Source organism: Mandrillus leucophaeus, unplaced genomic scaffold, assembly GCF_000951045.1.
Source record: "Mandrillus leucophaeus isolate KB7577 unplaced genomic scaffold, Mleu.le_1.0 Scaffold272, whole genome shotgun sequence".
In the NCBI taxonomy this organism is placed as follows: Eukaryota; Metazoa; Chordata; class Mammalia; order Primates; family Cercopithecidae; genus Mandrillus; species Mandrillus leucophaeus.
In genome coordinates, this window is record NW_012102832.1 from 1,046,780 (window position 1) to 1,069,291 (window position 22,512).

The following is a 22,512-nucleotide window of genomic DNA, read 5'->3' on the forward strand; positions in this document are numbered from 1 at the left end:
TAGCCAGGATAGTCTCGATCTCCTGACCTCGTGATCCACCCGCCTCGGCCTCCCAAAGTGCTGGGATTACAGGCTTGAGCCACCGCGCCCGGCCAAGTGACCTCCTTTTTTATCCTCAAGCTGGCCTTCCCACCTACCCTCCAATTAGGTTGGACCTTGTTAACCCTTTGAAATACCACTTTAACCATGTGTTTTCTCTCTCACCACTTCCTCTAGGAAGTCCCCCTGGATATGTGTGTCCCTTTCTTTTTCTGTCTCCCCCTTGCTCTCCTCTGCGTGGTTGGTCTCCACTTCTGGTCTTAGCTGAAAGCTTAGTCCTGACTCACCTGTGTCCATCTTCCCCCAGCCGGGCCCAGTTGCCTTGACCTCCATGTGTGGTAGGCACAAGGCATGGATTATCCCCAAACAAGGGTAACCTTCAACCCTCAGAGAGTGTCCCAGTGGCCATCCTTTCACTCAGGACAGTTCTCCTTGGCTGGCCCGTCACTGATGCCTACTGTGTCTTCCCAGGTCAGCCAGTCCCAGCTGAGTCTGAGAAATGCTTGTCTCCCCTCGGCCTTGGTAGTGGACACTGAGGTCCTCCTGTAGGGCCGGGCCAGGGGGTGCCCAGGCATAGGAGGAAGTTCCCAGGAGGGCGTGCTTTGTGAGAAGCCCAGAGGCTCCTGCCCCTCCCCCAGAGTCACCCCCACTCTGTTTTTTCTGTCCTGCAGACACTACCCCAAGCAGTCCTTCACCATGGTGGCTGACACCCCGGAAAACCTTCGCCTCAAGCAACAGAGTGAGCTCCAGAGTCAGGTGAGGGGCTGGGCGGTGCCGGGGCCTGGTGGGGAGAGGGATGCTGGGGAGGGGTGTTGTAAGGTCGCCATTTGGCAAGAGTACCTTCCCCTGCGGTTACTCTGCAAGGCCAGGGTGCTGAAATCCTAGCATTGCCTTGACGCTTGACCCCACCCCTGACTTTATCAAAGGAGCCGAGTACAGCGTTCCCCCACTTCCTACCTAGAGGGGATTGGAGAGGTGTGGGTGTCTATCTGAGCCCGCTCTGGGGCTCCCTAAAGCCCACCTCCTCCAGGAAGCCACTCTCCCCTCCGTCTTCCCCATTCACACTTACCCAAAAAGGAGGCGTTTGGGGAGGACCAGGGAGTTTGCCCCTCCAGGTCATGCCAGTCTGAGGCTGTGCAGCCCACCCTCTATAGCCACACCCAAACCTTCTCCACCCACTGGAGGGCAAGGTGTGAAGGGGATCCTGCCATGGGGGAGCGGGATGGGGGGCTGTTCTGCCTCTGCCTCCTTTGGCTTGACTTTCCAGAGCACTGCTGAGTGGGAGGTGTGTGCTCCTGTAGGAGGGGAGGATGGGTTCCAGGCCTAGGGAGAACTTGGTCTTTAGGGGACACGGAGGAATAAGCAAAGGGTCTGGAGTCCTGAGAACAGAACAGTTGACCCACCCTGCCTGGGGGTGCGAGGGCTCCTGGGACAAACCTGGCCAGTGATGAGGTGGGGTGGGGCAGGGCGGGGCTTCAGCCGATGAAAGGATGATGCACAAGAATGCATGTAGGGGAATTTACCACGTGGACAGCGCACCCAGGACCCACTCAGGACCTGGAGAAGACTGCAGAGGTTTCACCCGGGCCACAGAGAGGGGGTTTCTCCTAGTTCCTCCAGAGGGGACTCCTGCTGCCTGATCTTGATGTGACTGCCTGGGTCCATCGGGGAGAACCGACCCTGTCCTGTGTCTTTCCATCACCCTCTCTCGGAATCACCCCTCTCTCGGGCCACAGAGAGGGGGTTTCTCCTAGTTCCTCCAGAGGGGACTCCTGCTACCTGATCTTGATGTGACTGCCTGGGTCCATCTGGGAGAACCGACCCTGCTCTGTGTCTTTCCATCACCCTCTCTCGGAATCGGGTTCATCAGGCAGAACGGACCCTGCCCTGTGTCAGGCTTCTCATGCACCCTCTCTCGGAATCCTAGCAGCCCTGTGAGGAAGGTGCTATCTTCCCCATTGTTACAGATGAGACGACCAAGACCCAGTGACACTAAGGGACCGGCTGAGGTCCTGCGGGTGGTAGGAGAGGCAATAATAATATTCATAGCTGGCGATGGAGGGATCAACACTCCGGGTGTGTGAGCTGTGTAATCCTCACCTAGCCCTGTGCAGCTGTAGGATCACCTCCCTTCAGAGAAGAGGAAATAGACACTGGCGGCTTTGAATGTAGGTTTGTCTAACCCAGGGACTACCCACTCCCTAAGAAACAGTCTCTACCTTAACAATAAATGTGATAGTTCCTTATGCTGTTGAGAAGTTTTGTAATTTAGGGCTGGGGGCCATGGCTCACGCCTGTAATCCCAGTGCTCTGGGAGGCCAAGGTGAGAGGATCACTTGAGCCCAGGAGTTTGAGACCAGCTGGGGCAACATAGCAATAACTGGTCCCTAAAAAAAAGCACACACAAAAAACAAAAAACTAGCAGGGATGGTGGTGTGCACCTGTGGTCATAGCTACTCGGGAGTTTGAGGCGGGAGGATCACTTGAGCTGAGGAGTTGGAGGCTGCAGTGAGCCATGATCGCATCACTACACTCCAGCCTGGGTGACGGAGTGAGACCCTGTCTCTACAAAAGGAAAAGGAAGAAATTGTGTAGTTTAGCAAGTGCCTTTAGTTAGTTCCCCTGTTTATCCTTGACTGGGCTCTGAGGTAAGGTAAAAGACCCACTGTCTATGTTTTACAGAGAGGGGAACTGAGTGAGTGAGTGAGTATGGATCCAGGATTTGGGCCCCGGTCTTGTCACTCCTACGTGTGGGGCCCTTGACCCCTCACAGCCCTGGTAGGGCCTGAGGCTCACAGAGGAGGGGAGCAGCAGCTCACGCCAACCACCCACCCGCCTGCGGACACAAGCTGAAGTGACTGGGAAGTGGGGGAGCACCACCGCCTGCTGTCAGCCAAGGAGGCCGGAGGCCTGGCTGCCTGGCCAGATTTTACAGATTCTAGCCGGGCCCTGACTCCTGCCTCGGATTCCCTTCCCTGTGGAAGGGCGCTGGGGGCCAGAGGTGGAGGGGCTCAGAAGGACCTGGGGGAAGAGGTGCTGGGAGCAGATGGCAGGTCTTTGGAGACACACACACACACACACACACACACACACACACACACACACACACACACACCCTTCTCAGGGGAGAAATTCAAACCCCTCAGCCTTTGTCAGTCCCACAAAAGCATGGCTGCAGCTCGGCACCTGATCCCCGAGGGGTGGAATTTAAGGAGGAAGAACCCCCCCCCCAACCCACCTTGTTCCCCCTGCCCAGGATGGGCAGCAGGTGGGCAGGGCATGCTGTTGGCAGGGGCTGCTTCTGCCCCCAACTGGGGAAGCTGGCACCACACTCTGGGTTTGGGGGCTCCTGTCCCCAGCCTGTGCCCCCTGCTTCTCAGGGTCATGGCCTGCTGGGTTCCTGGGCAGGCCTCTCGGGAGATGACAATGGTGGTCACTCTTCATTAGGGTCTCACTGAGGGCCAGAGTGTGTCCGTGTGTGTGTGTGTGTGTGTGCGCGCACACGTATGTGTGTATGCCTGGCTTTGTTTAATCCTCACAGCCAGCTGATGAAAGAGGGGCTCTTATTATCCCTATCATACAGATAGGGACAGGGAGATTTACAGAGGCTGCCCTGCTTGCCCAGAGCCCAGGGACAGAGGCAGACATCAAGCCCCATGACCTGGCCCTTGAGCCCGTTCCTCTGAATGGTGCTGGCGGCACAGGCACCCAGCCCCTTGCTCCCACCCTGCAGGATGCACCAGTCACCAGCAAGTAGGAAGGGCTTGTTGGAATGCAGATTCCTAGGCCCCCACCCAAGGAACTTCTGCTTGGCAGCGCTGTGTGAGGCCCAAGAATCTGCATTTTTGACTCCCCTGTGATTCTGATAAGGACTTTGGCCCACTTTAAGAAGCTTAGAGATGGGCCCGTGGGCAGGAGTGTACCGACCCTGTTTGTATACTCTGAGGGGTGCAACGTTAGGGTAGGGCTTTGCACTGAGGACACTGCTCTGTTCCCCTGAGGTCGGGGTCCTCGGGGGTGGGGGCTGAGGGCTGAGGGCCAGGATAGGCCGGGGAGGGAAGGGTGCTGCCCTCTTTGCAGGCCTGTTCTGTCTCCCTTCCCACCACCCAGCAGCTGTGTGGTCTTAGACTGGCCTCAGACTCTTTCCTCTCATAGCTTTGCTTCCTCACCAGTAAAATGGGGACAGCAAACCCAGTTGCCTCAAGCTGGGGGCTGGGCCTGATGCTTTGAGGCTTGGAAGGGCTGAGCCGGCCAGGCTGGAGCAGTGACAGGTTCTGGTTCCTGTGGCTGCCGTGGGGGCAGAGCTGGCGAGAGCTGCCTGCGGCTGGCGGGAAGGGAAATGGAAGCCTCTTCTGTTCACCCAGCTTCACCCCACGAGGCTAGCTGGCTTCTTTCCATGCCCCTTCTGGGCCTGCCTTGCCCTTCCCTGTCTCTGGGAAGCTGCCGAGGCTATTTCAGCTTTATTTATTTTCCCATCTCTATATTGGTCTCCAAAGTGGCACTTTGGGTGTCTGGGACACCTGGAGCCTCCCCTGTGGAGGAGGTAACCACAGAACTGTCCAGAAATGACCCTCTGGGTGGTCCTGCCCAGGTCTGGCTGAAGCAGGGGGCTGGCAGCTGGATCCCCAGCCCCCCTTCTCACCTGCTGCTCCCACCCCACCCCCAGGCTGAGCAGAGGCAGTGGCTTTGGGGTGGGACTGAGCTGCAGGTATCTGTGTGGCCCTGATCCCAGGCAGAAGTGCCAAGCGCCGGGAGACTGTTCTTCCTTTTTTTCCTTCCCGAACTCACCTTGATGGGGTCGTGGGAAATTACAGGGGGTTTCTGCTCCTCGGATCTTGTGAGCAGCGCGGGTGGTAGAGTATCGCTCTTGCCCCAACTCGCTGGCCTGCGATTGAATCTTACATCTGCTGCCACCAGCTGTGTGACCTTGGGCAAGTTGCTTAACCTCTGTGTGTAGTGCCTTTGTCTGAAAAATGGGGATTACCTCTCTCCAGAGGGTGGTGTGAGATAGGAGGATATGTTAAGCATTTCAAGATTCCTGGCATGGAGTCAGCACTCAGTGTTTGCTATTACTACTGTCCCGGAAAGAGAGGAAATGGAACTTGTACATGATGAAGCTGAGAAATACACACGGCAACCTTTTGACCGTGACTTCCAGCCCCGGCCCTTTCCATCAGCTCTCCTCTCCATCTGGGTGTGTCTGATTTGTATTTATTTATTTATTTATTTTGAGACAGAGTCTCTCTCTGTCACCCAAGCTGGAGTGCAGTGGTGCAATCTTGGCTCATTGCAGCCTTGACTTCCCAGACTCAAGCGATTATCTTGCCTCCACCTCCTCAATAGCTGGGACTACGGGTGTGCACCACCACGCTCGGCTAATTTTTGTATTTTTAGTAGAGACAGGGTTTCGCTATGTTGCCTCGGCTGGTTTCAAACTCCTGGCCTCAAGTGATCTGCCTGCCTCAGCCTCCCAAAGTGCCGGGATTACAGGTGTCAGCCACCGCACCCTGTGTAGAACTAGTTTCTTTTTTGTTAGAAGGGGATGGGTTACAAAGTATATTGGCCCAGCACACAGTAGGCACATAATAGTGGAAATTGTTGGTATTATATTTTGCTCAATAAATGTTGTATTTTTTTAGACATTTTTATTAATTTTTTTATAGAGATGGAGTCCTACGTTGCCCAGGCTGGTCTCGAACTCCTAGGCTCGAGTGATCCACCTGCCTTGGCCTCCCAGACTGCTGGGATTATAGACAGGAGCCATTTTGTTTTTAAGTCCAGCCTAATTTTTGTGTTTTTTTTAGATGGAGTTTCACTCTGTCGCCCAGCCTGGAGTACAGTGGCGCCATCTCAGCACACTGCAACCTCTGGCTCCCAGGTTCAAGGAATTCTCCTGCCTCAGCCTCCCAAGTGGCTGGGATTACGCCCATCACACCTGGCTAACTTTTTTTGTATTTTTTTTTTTAGTAGAGATGGGGTTTCACCATGTTGGTCAGGCTGGTGATGAACTCCTGACCTCAGGTGATCCACCCGCCTCCGCCTCCCAAAGCGGTGGGATTACAGGTGTGAGCCACCGTGCCTGGCACAATTTTTAAGTAATGATCCTTCTTATTTTATTGGGTCATCAAGGCAGTTGTTTTCCCAATTATGCTGCTTTGTTTGGAGATTACGTGTCTGCATTCAATTCATTCATCATCCAACAAAAGTTGATTTGCACCTCCTGTCTGCTGGGATGAGAAGCAGGATAGACCCAGGGAGAATAACTAAGAACTGACATGACAATTAGAGTTTCATGGATGGTGGTTGTTTGGGTGTCAGGAGCCTCAGGTGCCAGTCAGTCCTGGCCCTCACACCAGAGTTTCCAAAATGGGAGCCCAGGCATCTCCCAGGAGTGGGGTCCTCTGGCTGAAGCACTGAGTTGCATTCTGGCCTGAGCGACAACTGGGTTGTGACCTTGGGCAGGTCCCTCCCTGCACAGGGACCCCCACAGCACCCTGGTGAGCCATCCTAGACAACAGGGGCAAGCACTCCTGCCAGGGCAAGAAGGGAGCCCTGAAGGAGGGGCTCTGGGCTGGGCCCCCCTCCCTACACCCCAGGCCCCCCACCCTTCACTTCTGCCACCCCTTCCATACCCAAAGGCCTCTCAAAGAACCTTCCCCATCTTGATTCTCCACGGTCAGGGTCTGAAGGTGCTTGAAAATGATCACAGACCCCAAATGGGAGGGATTTTAGAGATCAGCTAGCCAGCTGCCTTCAGGGGACCCAGAGAGGGGAGCTGACTTGCTTAGAGACACACAACAAGGTGGTGCTGATCCCAGGCTCCCTCTTTCTCAGCACCTACCCCTCAGCCCTACCCTCTGTGGGCCTCCTATGTTAGCAGTGAAATGAATGATCCTTCCCCAACAGGGAGGGGGACGCAGAAGCAGTTCCCGAGCCTGGGAACCAGCTGATGTCATTGCAGTGTCGTCATGGCGATTATTCCCCTGATTAGGGGCCTGACCCTTGGAAAGCCAGGAAGCAGGGGATGGAGTGGGGACTGGCCCTCGTTCAGCACCTCGTCGCTGACAGAGCACTTTCACAATGGCCATCCACAATGCGCTGCTGCTTTCGAGCCACTGTCTGCATCATGGGTTGGAATGACTGGCGTTATGACCCATTTTACAGATGTGGGAACTGAGTCTTGAGATGTGAAGTCGTTGGCCCAAGATCACTCAGAAGTGGGAGACTGTGTTAGTGCCAGCTCCGCCTGGCTTTGTGCCCATACTTGGTGATAAGAAGCTCCCTCCCCATATTATACCTGATTTCTGTGACGACTCTTTTACAGATGAGGAAACCGAGGCCAGGGGCTTGAGATGCAGGGCTTCTGTATCTGGAGCTACATTTCTCTGTCTCTGAGTGCCCTACCTTCCCCAATGCCCACTTCCCAAAGGGCCTCCCACTAAGAGTCACCGTGTTGGCCCACGGCTTCCCAGAAGAGCTGGTGCTAGGCAGGTTCTGGACTCTTGGGGTGGGTTGGTGCCTCTATCCACTGCATTCACTTCTGATCTGATGGGGACCAGCACATCCAGGCCCTTCTTGTCTGGATCAGAACAGAGGAGAGGGAACCACATGGATGAGTGACTGGGGCTTCAGGAGACAAACAAGGACTCTGATCCCTATGGACATGTGCAGGGGACCTGACAGGTGTGGCCACGGCTGTGTGTGCACGCGCAGTCACTCCAGTCCAAGCGCAGCTCGGTGCTGCCGTTGGATGATTCCCTGCCTGGGAACTGCCCGGGTCTGTGTCCTGGGCTGACCCGTGTCCAGGACAGTGCAGCCCCTGTGGAGGAAATCCAAGCAGCTGGTGGGGTCTGGAACAGATGGCTGCTGAGGTGGACAGTGAAGTCTCTGGAAGCCAAGGAATAGTTTCCTGTTCCATGAGTGTTCTCAGCCTCATTCTGTTCTTCAAAACCCCCAGGGGAGGACAAGCTGTTCCTCATATTTCAATACCTTTCGTGCCAGGGAAGTCCTTTCTGATGTCTGACTTGAGTCCCTCTAGTACTGTGGTGGGGTGGAAGGGTTCTTCCCTGGAGCTTGGAGACCTGCTGCGATGCTGTCTGACCGCTGCTGCTTTCCTCCCCTCCTATGGTGGTGGCCTCTGAAGCCAGCCCAGCAGCCTCCCAGAATCCGTGGGGCCTGTCAAAGGCGCATTGATGGAGCCTTCCCTGGGGCTGTCTCACCACCCTCCTTTCTGGGCACCAACTCTGTCCTTTGGCACAGCCATCACTCAGCTGGTTGCTGAAAAGCTCCCCCAGGCGCAGTGGGCAGGGCCACATCCTGGCTAACATGAGGGCTGGGGCCACCCTGGGAGCTCTGGAGAGAACCTTTTTCCTATAAGCTTCCCGACAGGATGGGCTGGGAGTGAAGGGTCAGGGGTCTGGCAGATGAGGGTTTGCACTCTGGTGGTGCCGTTCATTGACCGCTAAGCTCTGTGACCTCAGGCAGGGGACTTTGCCTTTCTGTGGCTCCGTTTCCTGGTCTGTAAATTGGAGCTGTTAATTGCGTGGCTGTATATATGGTGGGATGTAAAGGAGATGGTTCATGTGAGGCCCTGGGCTCTGTGCCCGCCACTCAGCACACTGAAGACTTACTAGTGGCTTCTTATTACGAGTCTAACACCTTTGAGCGGAGGCTTCTGCTTTGAGTTGGGGACTTCTGGTCAGTGTCTTTCTCCTGACTCCCTGTCCCCATCTCCTGACTGGTTGCTGCCTCAGAGGGGCCCCAGGCCGAGGCCCTTTTGGCTCCTGGCGCAACTCCAGTCCCTCTTCCTCCCGTCCTGCAGGTGCGCTACAAGGAGGAGTTTGAGAAGAACAAGGGCAAAGGCTTCAGCGTGGTGGCAGACACGCCCGAGCTCCAGAGAATCAAGAAGACCCAGGACCAGATCAGTAACGTGAGCTCCCGCCCCATCCTGCGGCATCCCTGCTGCCCTCTGATTGGCCTCTCCCTGGCAGCCTGGCAGATGTGAATGGAGCCAGTGCCTCCCCCACCCCTGCCCTCTGGGGTGGGCCTGGGGAAGAGCTTGGGGTTCCCAGATGCCTCTTCTCTTTGTGCCCCCAGACCAGCCCACGTAGCATTTTCTCCTTGAAGGGCCTGTATTCTGTGGGGGGTGTGGGGACCTGTGTGGTAAATCAGCCCCCAACTCTCTCTGACTGTCGTTCTTTTTTCTGGATATGGTTGGTATTGGTGTAGACTGCACGTCTCATCTGAGCACAAAGGTCAGAACTGGGGGGTGGGGAGCGCCTGGCCTCCCCTGATCTGCGCCTGGGTGCTGACATTGCAGTCATTTCCGCCCTGTCTTGGCCTCCTCCCCCACATCAGCCTGCTCTTCCTTCCTGTGTAAAAACCCCAGCCGGCTTCGCCTGCCAGCCCTGCACCCCCTGGCTCGCACCCGCCACCTCCCTGATGGTCAGTGGCATCTGGCTGTGGCAGGGGTGGGCGTGGAGAGTGGGTGGGGGATCAACTGTCCCCAGCATCGTGTGCCCTCCATGGCACCTGTGGTCAGAGAATAGGCCTTGGTTTCCTGCCTGGCAGAGCCACAGGCAAGCAGCCTGTGTGGCTTTAGGCAAGTAGGGGCAGGGCACTGCGGTGAGCAGCAACCATGGGGGACCCGCACACAGAACTGCAGGGGCTGCCCGGCCAGCCTGGCCCAGGAGGCCCTGCCAGGGAGGGTTTAGGCGGGCACCTGTCTTCATGTATGGAACAAGAAGGGATCAGTGAGTTGCCCGTTGTCGCTCTGGGCTGAGGAACTGGGGATAGAGATTGCGGGAGTCCTGGCTTTCCGGTGGTCTCCTCAGCACCCACTCCCTGGGTTCCACAGCCCTTCCCACCCTCCACCTGGCCACCTCAGCAGGGCGCTCCTTTAAGAGCTTCGCTGGGCCATGCATAGAGTGGGCTGCAGTGGTGGGTCCAGTGGATTTCAGAGGTGCCGGCAGCCCACAAACAGCAGAACCAGCCATTCCCAAAACTGTGGCTTTCGAACTCTGACTTCAGCCTACAATAAAATACACATTGTACGTCTTGACCCATCTAACAGGCATACATTTATGTAGAGGGAAAACAGAATAGAAGCTTTCATGAATGAGTACTTCCTACTTAGAGGGAGTTCAGATCTTTGTTTTTCTTTTTTTTTTTGAGACAGTCTTGCTCTGCTGCTCAGGCTGGAGTGCAGTGGTGCTCCGCCTCCAGGGTTCAAGTGATTCTCCTGCCTTAGCCTCCCAAGTAGAGTAGCTGGGACTACAGTCGTGCGCCACCACCCCCGGCTAATTTTTGTATTTTTGGTAGAGATGGGGTTTCATCATGTTGGCCAGGCTGGTCTCGAATGCCCGACCTCAGGTGGTCTGCCCACCTCGGCCTCCCAAAGTGCTGGGATTACAAGTGTGAGCCACCATGCCCGGCCACATTCAGATCTTTTCTAAAGATGCTGGTTGCAGGCCCCTCTCCACCCTCACATAATACAGTCCCTTCGAGGACTGTATTCCCAACACTTTGGGAGACTAAGGTGGGAGGATTGCGTGAGCCCAGGAGTTTGAGACCAGCCTGGGCAATATGGCAAAACTCTGTTTCTACAAAAAACAAAAACAGAAACAAAAAACAAAGACTAGCCAGGCGTGATGGCACTGCAGGTTGCAGTGAGCTGAGATTGTGCCACTGCACTCCAGCCTGGCAACAGAGCGAGACTTGAGACTCCGTCTCAAACAAAACAAAACAAAACAAAACAAAAAGATGCTGGTTACGGACTTACTGTGAATGGGTTTTGCAACTGGATTGTTGACCTGCAGTTTGAAATTGGTGGCCTGAGGAAATGGCATGCTTCCCTTTGGCTAGCAGGGCATGCCCGGGGCGGCACGCTCATCCTTCTCCCCGCCCACAACTGCCAGAGGCCTGTCACGGTTGATTCTTTATATGCCAGGGCCTGGCCTCACACCCTGGAGCTTCCCTTTGGCTTAGACCCTCCAAAGGGTAAGAAAGACCCTTTAGGTCTGTGTCTCAGAGCTCACCACTTGGAAAGTCGGGGAGGGGGAAGATGGTCTTAGATTATGGGGAAAACCCGGAGTGGAATGGTTCACAGAACTGGAATGTTGGCTCTTCAGCCCCTGCGGCTTTTCATGTAAAGGCCCTTGTCTTTTATCAGTGACAGTTGCTCCCAGTCTGCAACCCCGGCCCCCTGGCCATTCACTCACTCATTGCTTCACCCTGTGGGTTTTGGAGGAGGGAGACGAGCCCAGTCATCCCTGCTTCCCTTTCTGGAAGGCTTCCAGAACACTCCACACTCAGCCTAAGCCACCTCCTCTTCTTCCCTCCCCCAGTTATTAGAGGTGTTAATATCCTAGTGACAAAACTCACCACCCTGGCCAAGCCGTCCACACCTCAGGAGATAACCATCTTTTACTCTGCAGTTAGCTGATGGTCCTCTGCAGGAGCTGGGGGAAGGGATTGAGCCCGACCTGGTAGCTGCTTTTGCAGCTTTAGCAGAGACCTGTGGGGTGTGACTGCAAAGCCTGGAGACTCTTGGTTTTAATGAAGGCAATTACAGTCTGTCCCATACGGGCCTCCAGACAGCTGTAGCACAGTCACCTGTAGGGTTAACTGAAAATGCAGACTCACAGGCCTTCTCCCCTGGCTGCCAGAATCAGCGTCTCTGGGAGTGGGTCTCAGGAATCAGCATGTTAAACACATTCCCTGGGTTTCTGTGGTGCTCTCTGAAGTTTGAGAGCCACCACCTAAAAGTCTGAAAAAGCTTCAACTCCTAAGTCAGAGGGTGCCAGATCAGGCTGTGCCTCAGAACCCCGGGGAGCTGTATTTCTATTTTTTATTTTTATTTATTTATTTATTTTTGAGACGGAGTCTCGCTCTGTCATCCAGCCTGGAGTGCAGTGGTGCGATCTCGGCTCACTGGGTTCATGCCATTCTCTTGCCTCAGCCTCCTAAGTAGCTGGGACTACAGGCGTCTGCCACCACGCCCGGCTAATTTTGTTTTTGTATTTTTAGTAGAGACGGGGTTTCACCGTGTTAGTCAGGATGGTTTCAATCTCCTGACCTCGTGATCCATCCGCCTCGGCCTTCCAAAACGCTGGGATTACAGGCGTGAGCCACCGAGCCGGGCCTATTTTTATTTTTGAGACAGGGTTTTGCTCTGTCATCTGGGCTGGAGTGTGGTGGTGTGTTCGTGGCTCAGTGCAGCCTCAACTTTCCGGGCTCAAGCTATCCTCCCACCTCAGCCTCCGAGTAGCTGGGACCACAGGTATGCACACCACCATGCCCAGCTAATTTTTCTTTTTTTTTTTGCAGAGACACTATCTTGCTATGTTGCCCAGGCTGGTCTCAAACTCCTGGATTGAAGTTATCCTCCCGCCTCAGCCCCCCAAAGTGCTGGGATTATAGGGGTGAGCCACCTCACCTGGCCTCCCAGGGGAGATTTTTTTTTTTTTTTTTAATTTTATTAGAGACAAGGTCTCACTACGTTGTCTTAAACTCCTGGACTCAAGCGATCTGCCCACCTCGGCCTCTCCGGGACCACAGGCATGAGCCACCCGCCTGGCCCAGGGAGCTTTAAACCACGCGTAAAACCATTGCTAAGTTTTCCCAACCTCCTGAAGTGTTTTGGGAAAGAGAGTGTTTAGAGCCACACCTTTTGTTTTGTATCCAAAATAGCATTCCTGTTCCTGCATGTAGCTTGTTGCTTTGCTTCCCAGATTAGCACCAAATGACTCTAGTTATTTTATTTATTTATTTATTTATTTATATTTATTTATTTTTTTGAGACGGGGTCTCGCTCTGTCACCCAGGCTGGAGTGCAGTGGCACGATCTCGGCTCACTGCAATCTCTGCCTCCCGGATTGAAGCGATTCTTCTGCCTCAGCCTCCTGCGTAGCGAGGACTACAAGTACACGCCACCACGCCCGGCTAATTTTTAGTGGACACAGGGTTTTGTCATATTGGCCTGACTGGTCTCGAACTCCTGACGTCAGGTGATCTGCCCGCCTTGGCCTCCCGAAGTGCTGGGATTACAGGCGTGAGCCACTGCGCCCAGCTGACTCCAGTTATTTCTAAAGGTCAGGCCATCTTGCAAAAGGATGAGAATTTGCTTCCCTGGAGGGATATGCTGCAGACTAGGGCTTTTTACCAGCCAGAGCATTTTAAAAACAAGTGTCTGGTCTCCTCTGGGGTGTCTGCTTTGGATAAGTGCAGTCTGTCTTCAGTGTTGCTGAACGGCGAGACAGTGAGGTAGGAGGAGATGGTAAGGGCCCAGATCCTAGCTTCTGTCATTCTGTGGCCACGCAGGGTTCTTTGAGCCTCAGTTTCCTCATTTGTAAAAATGGGACAGTAGGCCCTACTTTGACGGGTGGTTGCAAGGAAAATGCCAAGTTCTTGGCATACGATAAATGATGTCACTATTATTATTATCATCATCATTATTTTTGAGACAAGGTCTTGCTCTGTTGCCCAGGCTGGAGTACAGTGGCACGATCATAGGTCACTGCAGCCTCGAACTCTTGGGCACAAGTGGTCCTCTCACCTCAACCTCCTGAGTAGCTGGGACTACAGGCATATACCACCATGCCCAGCTAATTGTTATATTTTTTGTAGAGATAGGGTCTTGCTATGTTGCCCAGGCTGGAGTGTAGTCACGTGATCATAGCTCACTGCAGCCTTGAACTCCTGGGTTTAAGTGAACCCCGGCCTAAGACTCCCAGATTGCCGGGATTACAGGCACACGCCATCACACCTGGTTATGTTGTCAATGTTGTTAATACTTTAAAGGCACACTGATCTGCTTTCTACACTGTAGCCAGAGAAGGGACTTGAAGTGAAGTTTGGCAGAAAAGTTTGGCTATTGTCTAGTACTGAGAAAGTGTGGAAAGGAGGAAAGAGGCTAGTATATTACACATCTATGGTGAGTAGTTGTGTCATCATTAAAGGCATCTAAAGAGTTGCCTTTTGATGGCTCCACGCTATGGGATAAAGGTTACATGTTAGGAATCATGGTCTTTTGTCATGAGCTCTAGCAGTGTTCAAGGATGGGAAACTTTGGTTGCAGCAGTCCCTTTATTGAAGCCTCTTCTTTTATTACTTACATATTGATTTTCTGTATACAATTTTGTGTCCTTAAAACTTTTTTTATGTGTGAAATATGACACATAGTAACATATACAGTAAACACATGTTTCACCAGGCAGGTATACTATACATTGTATTACCCTATGCCTATCAAGAGCCCAGTGTTCACAGTGTTAAAAATGTAACTCCCATGTAGTAAGTAGTTATCATATCTTTAATTATAAGGGAACCAGCTAGAGATTAAAGCTGGGGGATATGAGAGGCAGAGGTAAATGCTAATCTGTGAAAGAAAGTGCTGGGGCCGGGCAAGGTAGCTCATGTCTAAATCCCAGCACTTTGGGAGGCCAAGGCGGGCAGATCACCCAAGGTCCAGAGTTCAAGACCAGCCTGGCCAACATGGTGAAACCCTGTCTCTACTAAAAATACAAAAATTAGCCAGGCGTGGTGGTACACACCTGTAGTCCCGGCTACTTGGGAAGCTGAGGCAGGACAATTGCTTGAACCCAGGAGGCGGAGGTTGCAATGAGCTGAGATTGCACCACTGCACTCCAGCCTGGGCAGCAGAGCAAGTCTCTGTCTCAAAAAAAAAAAAAAAAAAAAAGAAAGAAAAAGAAAGTGCTGGATACAGTTAACTACAGAACTGGTTAAGGGCCTACCATTAGTTACACATTAGTTACTGTCCTACAGGAAAATAAAACCATAAACTTTGAAGATATCTTTGCTGCAGGCAGAAATGCTTTGCATCTCAGTTGGCCAGAAATAATTAGCATTTTTTATTTTGTCTGAGCTTCAATCTTTAGAGTCTGGCCCTAATCAATAGCAAATAATCAACCAAAGTTTTGTCCCCAGAGTCAAATAGTCTGAAGGCAGGTTTGTTGGACAATCCTCTAGTTTGATTTTGAAAGCATATATTTTTCATTATAATTTTAATATGTAATTATGTATTCTTAAACACTGTAGTTTTGCTTTTCCTGATTTTGAACACAGAGTAATTTTGTGTATCTTGCTTCTCTTGCACGCCATTGGGTTTAAAGATTCATCCATATATTTGCGTGTGGCGGTGGTACATTCTTTTTCATTGCTATATAGTATTCCATTGTTTGTTTATACCACGTTTTATTGATTCTGTTGCTGGTGGACATTTGTACTGTTTCTAGTTGCTATGAACATTTTTGTAAATATCTCCTGAGGTCTATGTATGTTGGAACTGCTGCATCTTAGAATGTGTGCTCCTTGGGCTGGGCGCGGTGGCTCATGCCTGTAATCCCAGCACTTTGGGAGGCCGAAGTGGGTGGATCATGACGTCAAGAGATCGAGACCATCCTGGCTAACACGGTGAAACCCCATCACAACTAAAAATACAAAAAATTAGCCAGGCTCGGTGGCGTAATCCCAAGTACTCTGGAGGCTGAGGCAGGGAGAATCACTTGAACCCGGGAGGCAGAGGTTGCAGTGAGCTGAGATTGCACCACTGCACTCCAGCCTGGGCGACAGAGTGAGATTCCGTCTCAAAAAAAAAAAAAAAAAGGAAAAAAAAAATGTGTGTTCCTTCAAGTTTACCAGATAATAAGGAACTGTTTTCCAAGTGGCTGCACTGATTTACCCTCCCACCAGCAGAGATGAGTTTCATTTGCTCCATGTGCTCAGATACCTTCATTTTAGCATTTTGATTGTGTGGAGTGTGATAGCCCATGGTTTTAAATTGCATTTCTGTGATTACTAATGAAGTTGAGTGCAGACTTTTGTTTTAAAAATAAAATATTGGGGATGGTAGGCTCATGCCTATATCCTAACAGTTTGGGAGGCTGTGGTGGGAGGATTGCTTGAGGCCAGCAGTTTAAGATTTGCCTGGGCAACATAGCAAGATCCCATCTCTACAAAAAAAGAAAGAAAATTAGCCATGCCTGGTGGCATCCACCTGTAGTCCCAGCTACTGGAGCGGCTGAGGTGGTAAGATTGCTTGAGCCCAGGAGTTTGAGGCTGCGGTGAGCTGTGATCGTGCCATCACACTCCAGCCTGGGTGACAGAGCGAGACCCTGTCTCTAAAGAATAAATAAATAAAATAAAATATTGTGAGTCTCTAATGGGGAACAGTGTTGCATGGTGGTTGAGAACTGAGGCTCTGATGTTTGAACTGGATTCTGACTTAACCCACTGTTTGCCCACATCTTGAGCCTTGGTTTCCCCATCTGTAAAATGGCGATAATTCTTGGACTGGCTGAGAAAAGGAAACGAGGTCAGGCGCGGTGGCTCAGGCCTGTAATCCCAGCACTTTGGCAGGCTGAGGCAGGCAGATTATTTGAGGCCAGGAGTTTGAGACCAGCCTGACCAACATGGCAAACCCCTGCCTCCACTAAAAATAGAAAAAAATAGCTGGGCATGGTGGTGCGCCCCTGTAATCTCAGCTGCTTGGGAGACTGAAGCGGGAGAATTGGTTGAACTTGGGAGGTGGAGGCTGCAGTGAGCTGAGATCGCACCACTGCACTCCATCCTGGGCGACAGCAAGACTGTCAAGAAAGCAAGAAAGAAAGCAAGAAAGCAAGAAGGAAAGAAGGAAGGAAAAAGAGAAGGAGTAATGCATGTAAGGGCACCCAAAAAAAGAGCCTAGCTGGTGAGCTGATGATTCCACCCGGAGCCTGCTGTTCCCTCATTCACCGTGATGTAGAATCATGTGAGGAGCACCGTATGGAGAGTCAGACTTTTATTTTCCACCACAGTTGGGAGAGCGGGGGGGTCAGAAAACGGAACCTAAGCTAGCAGAGCTTTGTCATGGACCCTAACTTGTCATCCAGGAGTCCCAGCTAGTAGGGTCCTGGCTGAGTCGGGAGGGTCCTTAGGCCCGGACCCCTGAACCCACATGTACTTGGACCTCATGGGACAGGTAGAGTGTGGCCTCTGTCCACAGAGGCCCAGGACAGCTCCCAAGCTGGGACTGTGCTGACATGTCTGGGCTTAGGGCGGTCCTCACTCAGGGCTCTCAGAAGGCCAGAACTTTTCGGAGCTTGGAGCAGGGATCAGCCAGGCCCTTGGAAGCTGGGAAATGTTTCTTTGCCTTTTGAATGTGCTAACATACCCCTCATGTGCCTATTTGCTTAACAAACCAGTAGGTGGGTCAGGAGAGTAATAACACAATTTCCTCATTTGCTGGGGAGGGGAGGGAGAGGAAGCTGAGGGTTTGGGAATTTTGTCCAGGTGGGCCCAGGCTGGAGGGAGCTGAGCCTCACTTTTTCTGAGCCCATTTAGCCCCTCTGTACCACCCATCCTGAGTTGCCTGCCTGGTGTCCCTCTCTCTCGAGTTAGGGTGACTTTCTGATGATCATTCGTGTTGAGAGCGAAAAGGGGTGCATTGAAGTTCATCCCTGGGCCGCAGACATGAACTGGGACATGTGGTAACCCTGCTCCACGCCTGTTCTCAGGAAAGGGCCGGTCTACCTGGGATTTTGTCCTTGTGTCATCAGCCAGCCTTGGCTGTTACTGAGCAATGAAAGCTCTGCCTCGGGAAGTCATTTAATTTCTGAGCCTCATTTTCCTCTTTTGTAAAATGGGAATGCAAGCGTGTGTGTCCGACTCATTTTTTAGGGCGATGATTGTCAGGGTATGAACAGCTTGGTCGAGCTGTGTGAAGAGCTGTGCAGCTGCAGAGGTTGTGAACATTGATAGCCACCCGGAAAGGGTGTCCTGGGTTCAGGCAGCTATTCCTCCAGCTGTCTGGGTCAGCTGGCCGTAACTTGAGATACATTTATCTATGTGTAATGACTTTTTGAGAAGCAAGATCAGTTTCCCCAGCCCTTTATGGGAATACCCACGTGTCCATACTTGCTTTCAGCTTAGAGTTTGCTCAGGTTCCTAGAGCTGGTCAGGGTTCCCAGGACTGCCTGGGAGCAGATGGTACCATGGCCTTGTTTACAGATGAGGAAACTGAGACCCAGAGGGGAAAGTGACTCTCCCAAGGTCATGTGAGTAAGCATACGGCTCCCCCAAGGATGAGGCATTGGTCTGGCAACAGTGCGGCCCATCATAAGGGACTGAGTCTGTGGGGTCCAGACCTGCTCTCCTCCTGGGGGAAAAGGCTCCCTGTCACCCCATCGCTAATGCAGATAGGGTCACGTCCAGGGAAGCTGTCACATATTCATCTGGGCCCCCAACATCAAGGACACCTGTCCCTGCAGGCCCCCTGCCGGCATCTTCGGGGCCCAGGGCAGGTCCCTGTCCAGTCCGTGTCTGCACTTCCCTCCCTGGTCACGTGTTCTCAGGGGCCTGCTCTTTTCCTTAACAGAAAGGAAACAAGGGAAGCTGACCTTTCCCACTTCGGGACACAAGTTGGAAGGCCAGATGCCTTGTGAGCCTGGAGGCCTCAGGAGGGGTGGCCCCTTCCCTTGTGCCCTCCCCACCACCAACACCAGTGGACAGGGGTCACTAAGAGAGTGGGGCTCAGGAGACTCACCTCCTGTGCTGGGTCTGTGAGAACGTCACCTGGAGTGCCCCTCCCAGTGGGTGTTGGGGTCGGATGGGTTTTCAGCCTGGCCAGGGCTGGCTGCCTCACCTCAGGAACAGGCTTAGCCTGTGCTGCCACGTGGGTGCGGGTCCTTGCTCCGGCCTGAATGGAGGGGGCCGGGAAAGGAGCGGCTGATCCTGACCCAAACCCCTAAGTAAACTGCCCTCTGTGTCCAGACTGGACTCCCTCCAGACTCTGTCCAGGCCCTCGCCATTGTCCTCCCTGTGCCCCCAGCCTGGGCTGCAGGAACTGGCGGCTGTTCAGCCAGCAGGAGCAGCAACAATGCAGGTGTTCCCAGCTGTTAACATGTAAGCTCTGCCTGGCCATGTGCTTGCTCTTGCCTTCTGTGCACAGCGAGTGCCAAGGGGGAGAGGGGACAGCAGAGCCGGTGTGCGGAGGGGATGCCCAAAAGGGACTGCCCAGGCTAGGACAGCCCTGATGGGGCAGGGGTGCTCCGGGAAACAGCAGGCTTTGCCTCTCCTCCTCTTCCCACCCCACTGCTCCCACCCGATTTTCCCAGATCAGGAAAAGCAGGCCAGTGTCCTGGGGAACAGGAAGTGAAGCCGGCTTCCGCCAGGTTCCTGCCAGGGTCTGGAGGAAGTTCCTGCAGGCCTGAGCCGTCTGGGAAGGACCAGTTTCTCTCCTTGTCTTGGTGTCTTGCTTTCTGAGTTTCCCCTGAGGGTGGGGGAGAGCTGTCGCTCTCTTCACCCTCTGTCTCACTTCTGTCCTCCCGGATCCTCAAACCCTGAGCCGTCACACCTTTCTGTGGTTGTTCCTCTCCCCACCAGTTTCCTCTCTGGAAAGTGAAGAGGAGGCCGGGCACTGTGACTCACAGCTGTAATCCCAGCACTTTGGGAGGCCGAGGTGGGCAGATCACAAGGTCGAGAAGTTCAAGACCAGCCTGGCCAACAGGGTTTTAGTAAAACCCTGTCTCTACTAAAAATACAAAAATTAGCCGGGCGTGGTGGCGGGCGCCTGTAATCCCAGCTACTCAGAAGGCTGAGGCAGGAGAATCACTTGAACCTGGGAGACGGAAGGTGCAGTAAGCTGAGATTGTGCCACTGCACTCCAGCCTGGGTGACAGAGCAAGACTCTGTCTCAAAAAAAAAAAAAAAAAAGAAAAGTGAAGAGGATAGAGCCTACCAGGGGTCGTCAAGGTGTGGGACAGCGTGCATGTTCCTATAGGAAGAAAACTCTAGAACTCTTGGTTCTGGTTCTTTTTCATCTCATCTCATCTCATTCATTCATTCATTCATTCATTCGAGATGGACTCACTCTGTCACCCAGGCTGGAGTGCAGTGGCTCGATCTCGGCTCACTGCAATCTCCATCTCCTGGGTTCAAGTGATTCTCATGACTCGGCCTCCCAAGTAGCTGGGATTACAGTTGCCCACCACCACGCCCGACTAAGTTTTGTATTTTTAGTTGAGACAGGGTTTCACTGTGTTGGCCGGGCTAGTCTTGAAACTCCTGACCTCAAGCGATCTGCCAGCCTTGGCCTCCCAAAGTGCTGGGATTAAAGGTGTGAGCCACCGCACCTGGCCATCTCATACTTTTAACATTCATTTTTTGGTGCAAGTTTTACAATATACATTCTATATTTGTCAAGTGATAACTTCTGTGTAACTTATAAAATATACATAATTCAGGAAGGTTGTGCTAAAATACATTTAACCAATAGGAGTATGCCGTCAGAGTATTTTGGCAAACAAGGGTCAGTAAATTTTTTCTGTAAAGGGCTGGGTAGGAGGTATCTCAGGCTTTGTGGCCATATGGCCTGTGTGGCAGCAACTCAGTTCTGCAGTTCTGCCGTGAAAGCAGCCACAGATAAGAGGTAATTGAGTGGGTGTGGCTGTGTTCCAATAAAACTTTATTTCTGGAGGCTGAAATTTGAATTTCAGAGAAATTTCATGTGTCATGAAATATTATTCCTCTTTTGGTTCTTCTTCCCCCCCTCCACCGCCCCCTGCCAAGCATTAAAAAATGTGGAACGCGTTCTTAGCAGCCGGCTGTGGGCTGGATTTGGTCCATGGACCATAGTTTCCCAGCTTCTGCTCTAGACCACCCATTCTCAGACTTGAAGCCTGCTTCAGACTTACCTGGGAAGCTTTTTTCCAAAATGCATATTCCAGAACCCCAGCCCTGATTTTGTAGATTCTCTGGAAGGCCCCAGAACCTGCATTCTAACAAGGAGCCCAGTTGAGTCAGACACAGGTAGTCTGGAGACCACTTTTTTTTTTTTTTCCTTTTTTTTTGAGATGGAGTCTCACTCTGTTGCCCAGGATGGAGTGCAATGGCGCTATTTCGGCTCACTGCAACCTCCGCCTCCGGGGTTCAAGCAATTCTCGTGCCTCAGCCTCCTGAGTAGCTGGGATCACAGGTGCCTGGCCATGTTGGCCAGCCTGCTCTCAAACTCCTGACCTCAGGTGATCCACCAGTCTCAGCCTCCCAAAGTGTTGGGATTACAGGTGTGAGCCACCACGCCCGGACTGGAGACCACATTTTAAGAAGCAAAGCTCAAGGGTCTCCAGGATCTTGGTCTGTTCTCTTAAGGCAGTCCCGAGGCCTGGGGTGTGCAGTGCTGTGGGAGGCCCTGGCATCAGAATAACTGGCTCCTTCACTACCTTCCAGGAGTTTCCCTCCAGTTGAGGGGGGACACCACCCACCGACAGCACAGCCCAGTCCCGGGTGCTGTGGAAGCCCTGGGTTCAGCCTGGAGCCAGGGCCAGCGTCCCAAGGATGAGGTGCCGAGATGGACCTTGAAGGATGAGAGAAGGCTGGACCGCCCTTGAGTGGCGAGGGTGGGCTGCCTTCAGGTTGACCTTAATCCCTTCCCTCCCTACCACCATGTGTCCAGATGACCTTGGGCAGGTCCCTTAGCCTCTCTGGATATTGGGATACAACATTGACTACCTCAGAGGCTTGTGGGGAGGATTCAGTGAGCTGATATGCATGAAGTGTATCAACTAGGGCTGCTGACTGGTATCCCCTTCCCTTGTCTTCCCCCACCACCCCCAACCAGCGGACAGGGTGCTGCTGAGGGAGTGGGCTGGGAGAGTCACTTCTGGCCTTGTCTTAGGGATCTGAGAGCAGGGCATGGGCCCCGTGTCTGGGAGTGCCCTGGTGCCCTTCCTAGTGGGGTTGGGCGTGGTCAGTCTGGCCAGGGCTGGCTCCCTCCCCCATGAATAGGCCCACCTGGAGGTCTTTTCCCATTCGAGGCAATGAGATATGTATGTGAGGCTCTGTAACTCATCTTTTTTTTTTTTTTAATTTTGAGACAGAGTCACCCAGGCTGGAGTACAGTGGTATGATCTTGGCTCACTGCAACCTCTGCCTCCTGGGTTCAAGCTATCCTTTTGCCTCAGCCTCCCGAGTAGCTGGGATTACAGGCGCCTGTCACTACACCCAGCTGATTTTTGTATTTTTAGTAGAGACAGGTTTCACCACGTTGGCCAGGCTGGTCTTGAACTCCTGACCTCAAGTGACCCACCCACCTTGGCCTCCCAAAGATCTGGGATTATAGGTGTGAGCCACTGCGCTCGCCTTATCACCCGCTTTTCTTGTGGTGTATTTTTGCTGCAGGTGCATGCAATACAGGCCTCAAAACCCACCTGATATACGGTTGCCTGGGAATAGGGATCTTGACTTTTCCCCTGTCCCATATGAGCCCGGGGGCCGGGTCTGGGCTGGCCCAGGTGGGGCTAGAGCAGCTGGATCCAGGCATGTGAGGTGTGAAGGTATGAGCCTTATGCCTCATGGAGTGGCTGGAGGAAGGAGAGTGGGAGCAAGGGTGCCACAGGGTCAGATTGCCACAGGGCCAGGGTGCCACAGGGTCAGATTGCCACAGGGCCAGGGTGCCACAGGGTCAGATTGCCACAGGGC

At 52.9% G+C, this 22,512-nt stretch overlaps 1 protein-coding gene across 5 annotated transcripts in view; it reads left to right on the forward strand.

The window, feature by feature from the left end:
* The window catches only part of LASP1 (LIM and SH3 protein 1), a 63,672-nt gene that overhangs the window by 19,586 nt on the left and 21,574 nt on the right, over positions 1–22,512 (forward strand). For 4 of the 5 annotated variants that reach the window (XR_001006561.1, XM_011984715.1, XM_011984716.1 and 1 more), the window contains 2 exons: positions 711–795; positions 8,861–8,968. Coding sequence is in view for 4 of the 5 variants with exons in the window: in XM_011984715.1 (XP_011840105.1) it covers positions 711–795; positions 8,861–8,968 (193 nt within the window). In the remaining variant the exon portion in view is untranslated. The remainder of the gene's footprint in view (positions 1–710; positions 796–8,860; positions 8,969–22,512) is intronic. The other variant, XM_011984717.1, reaches the window with a different exon arrangement.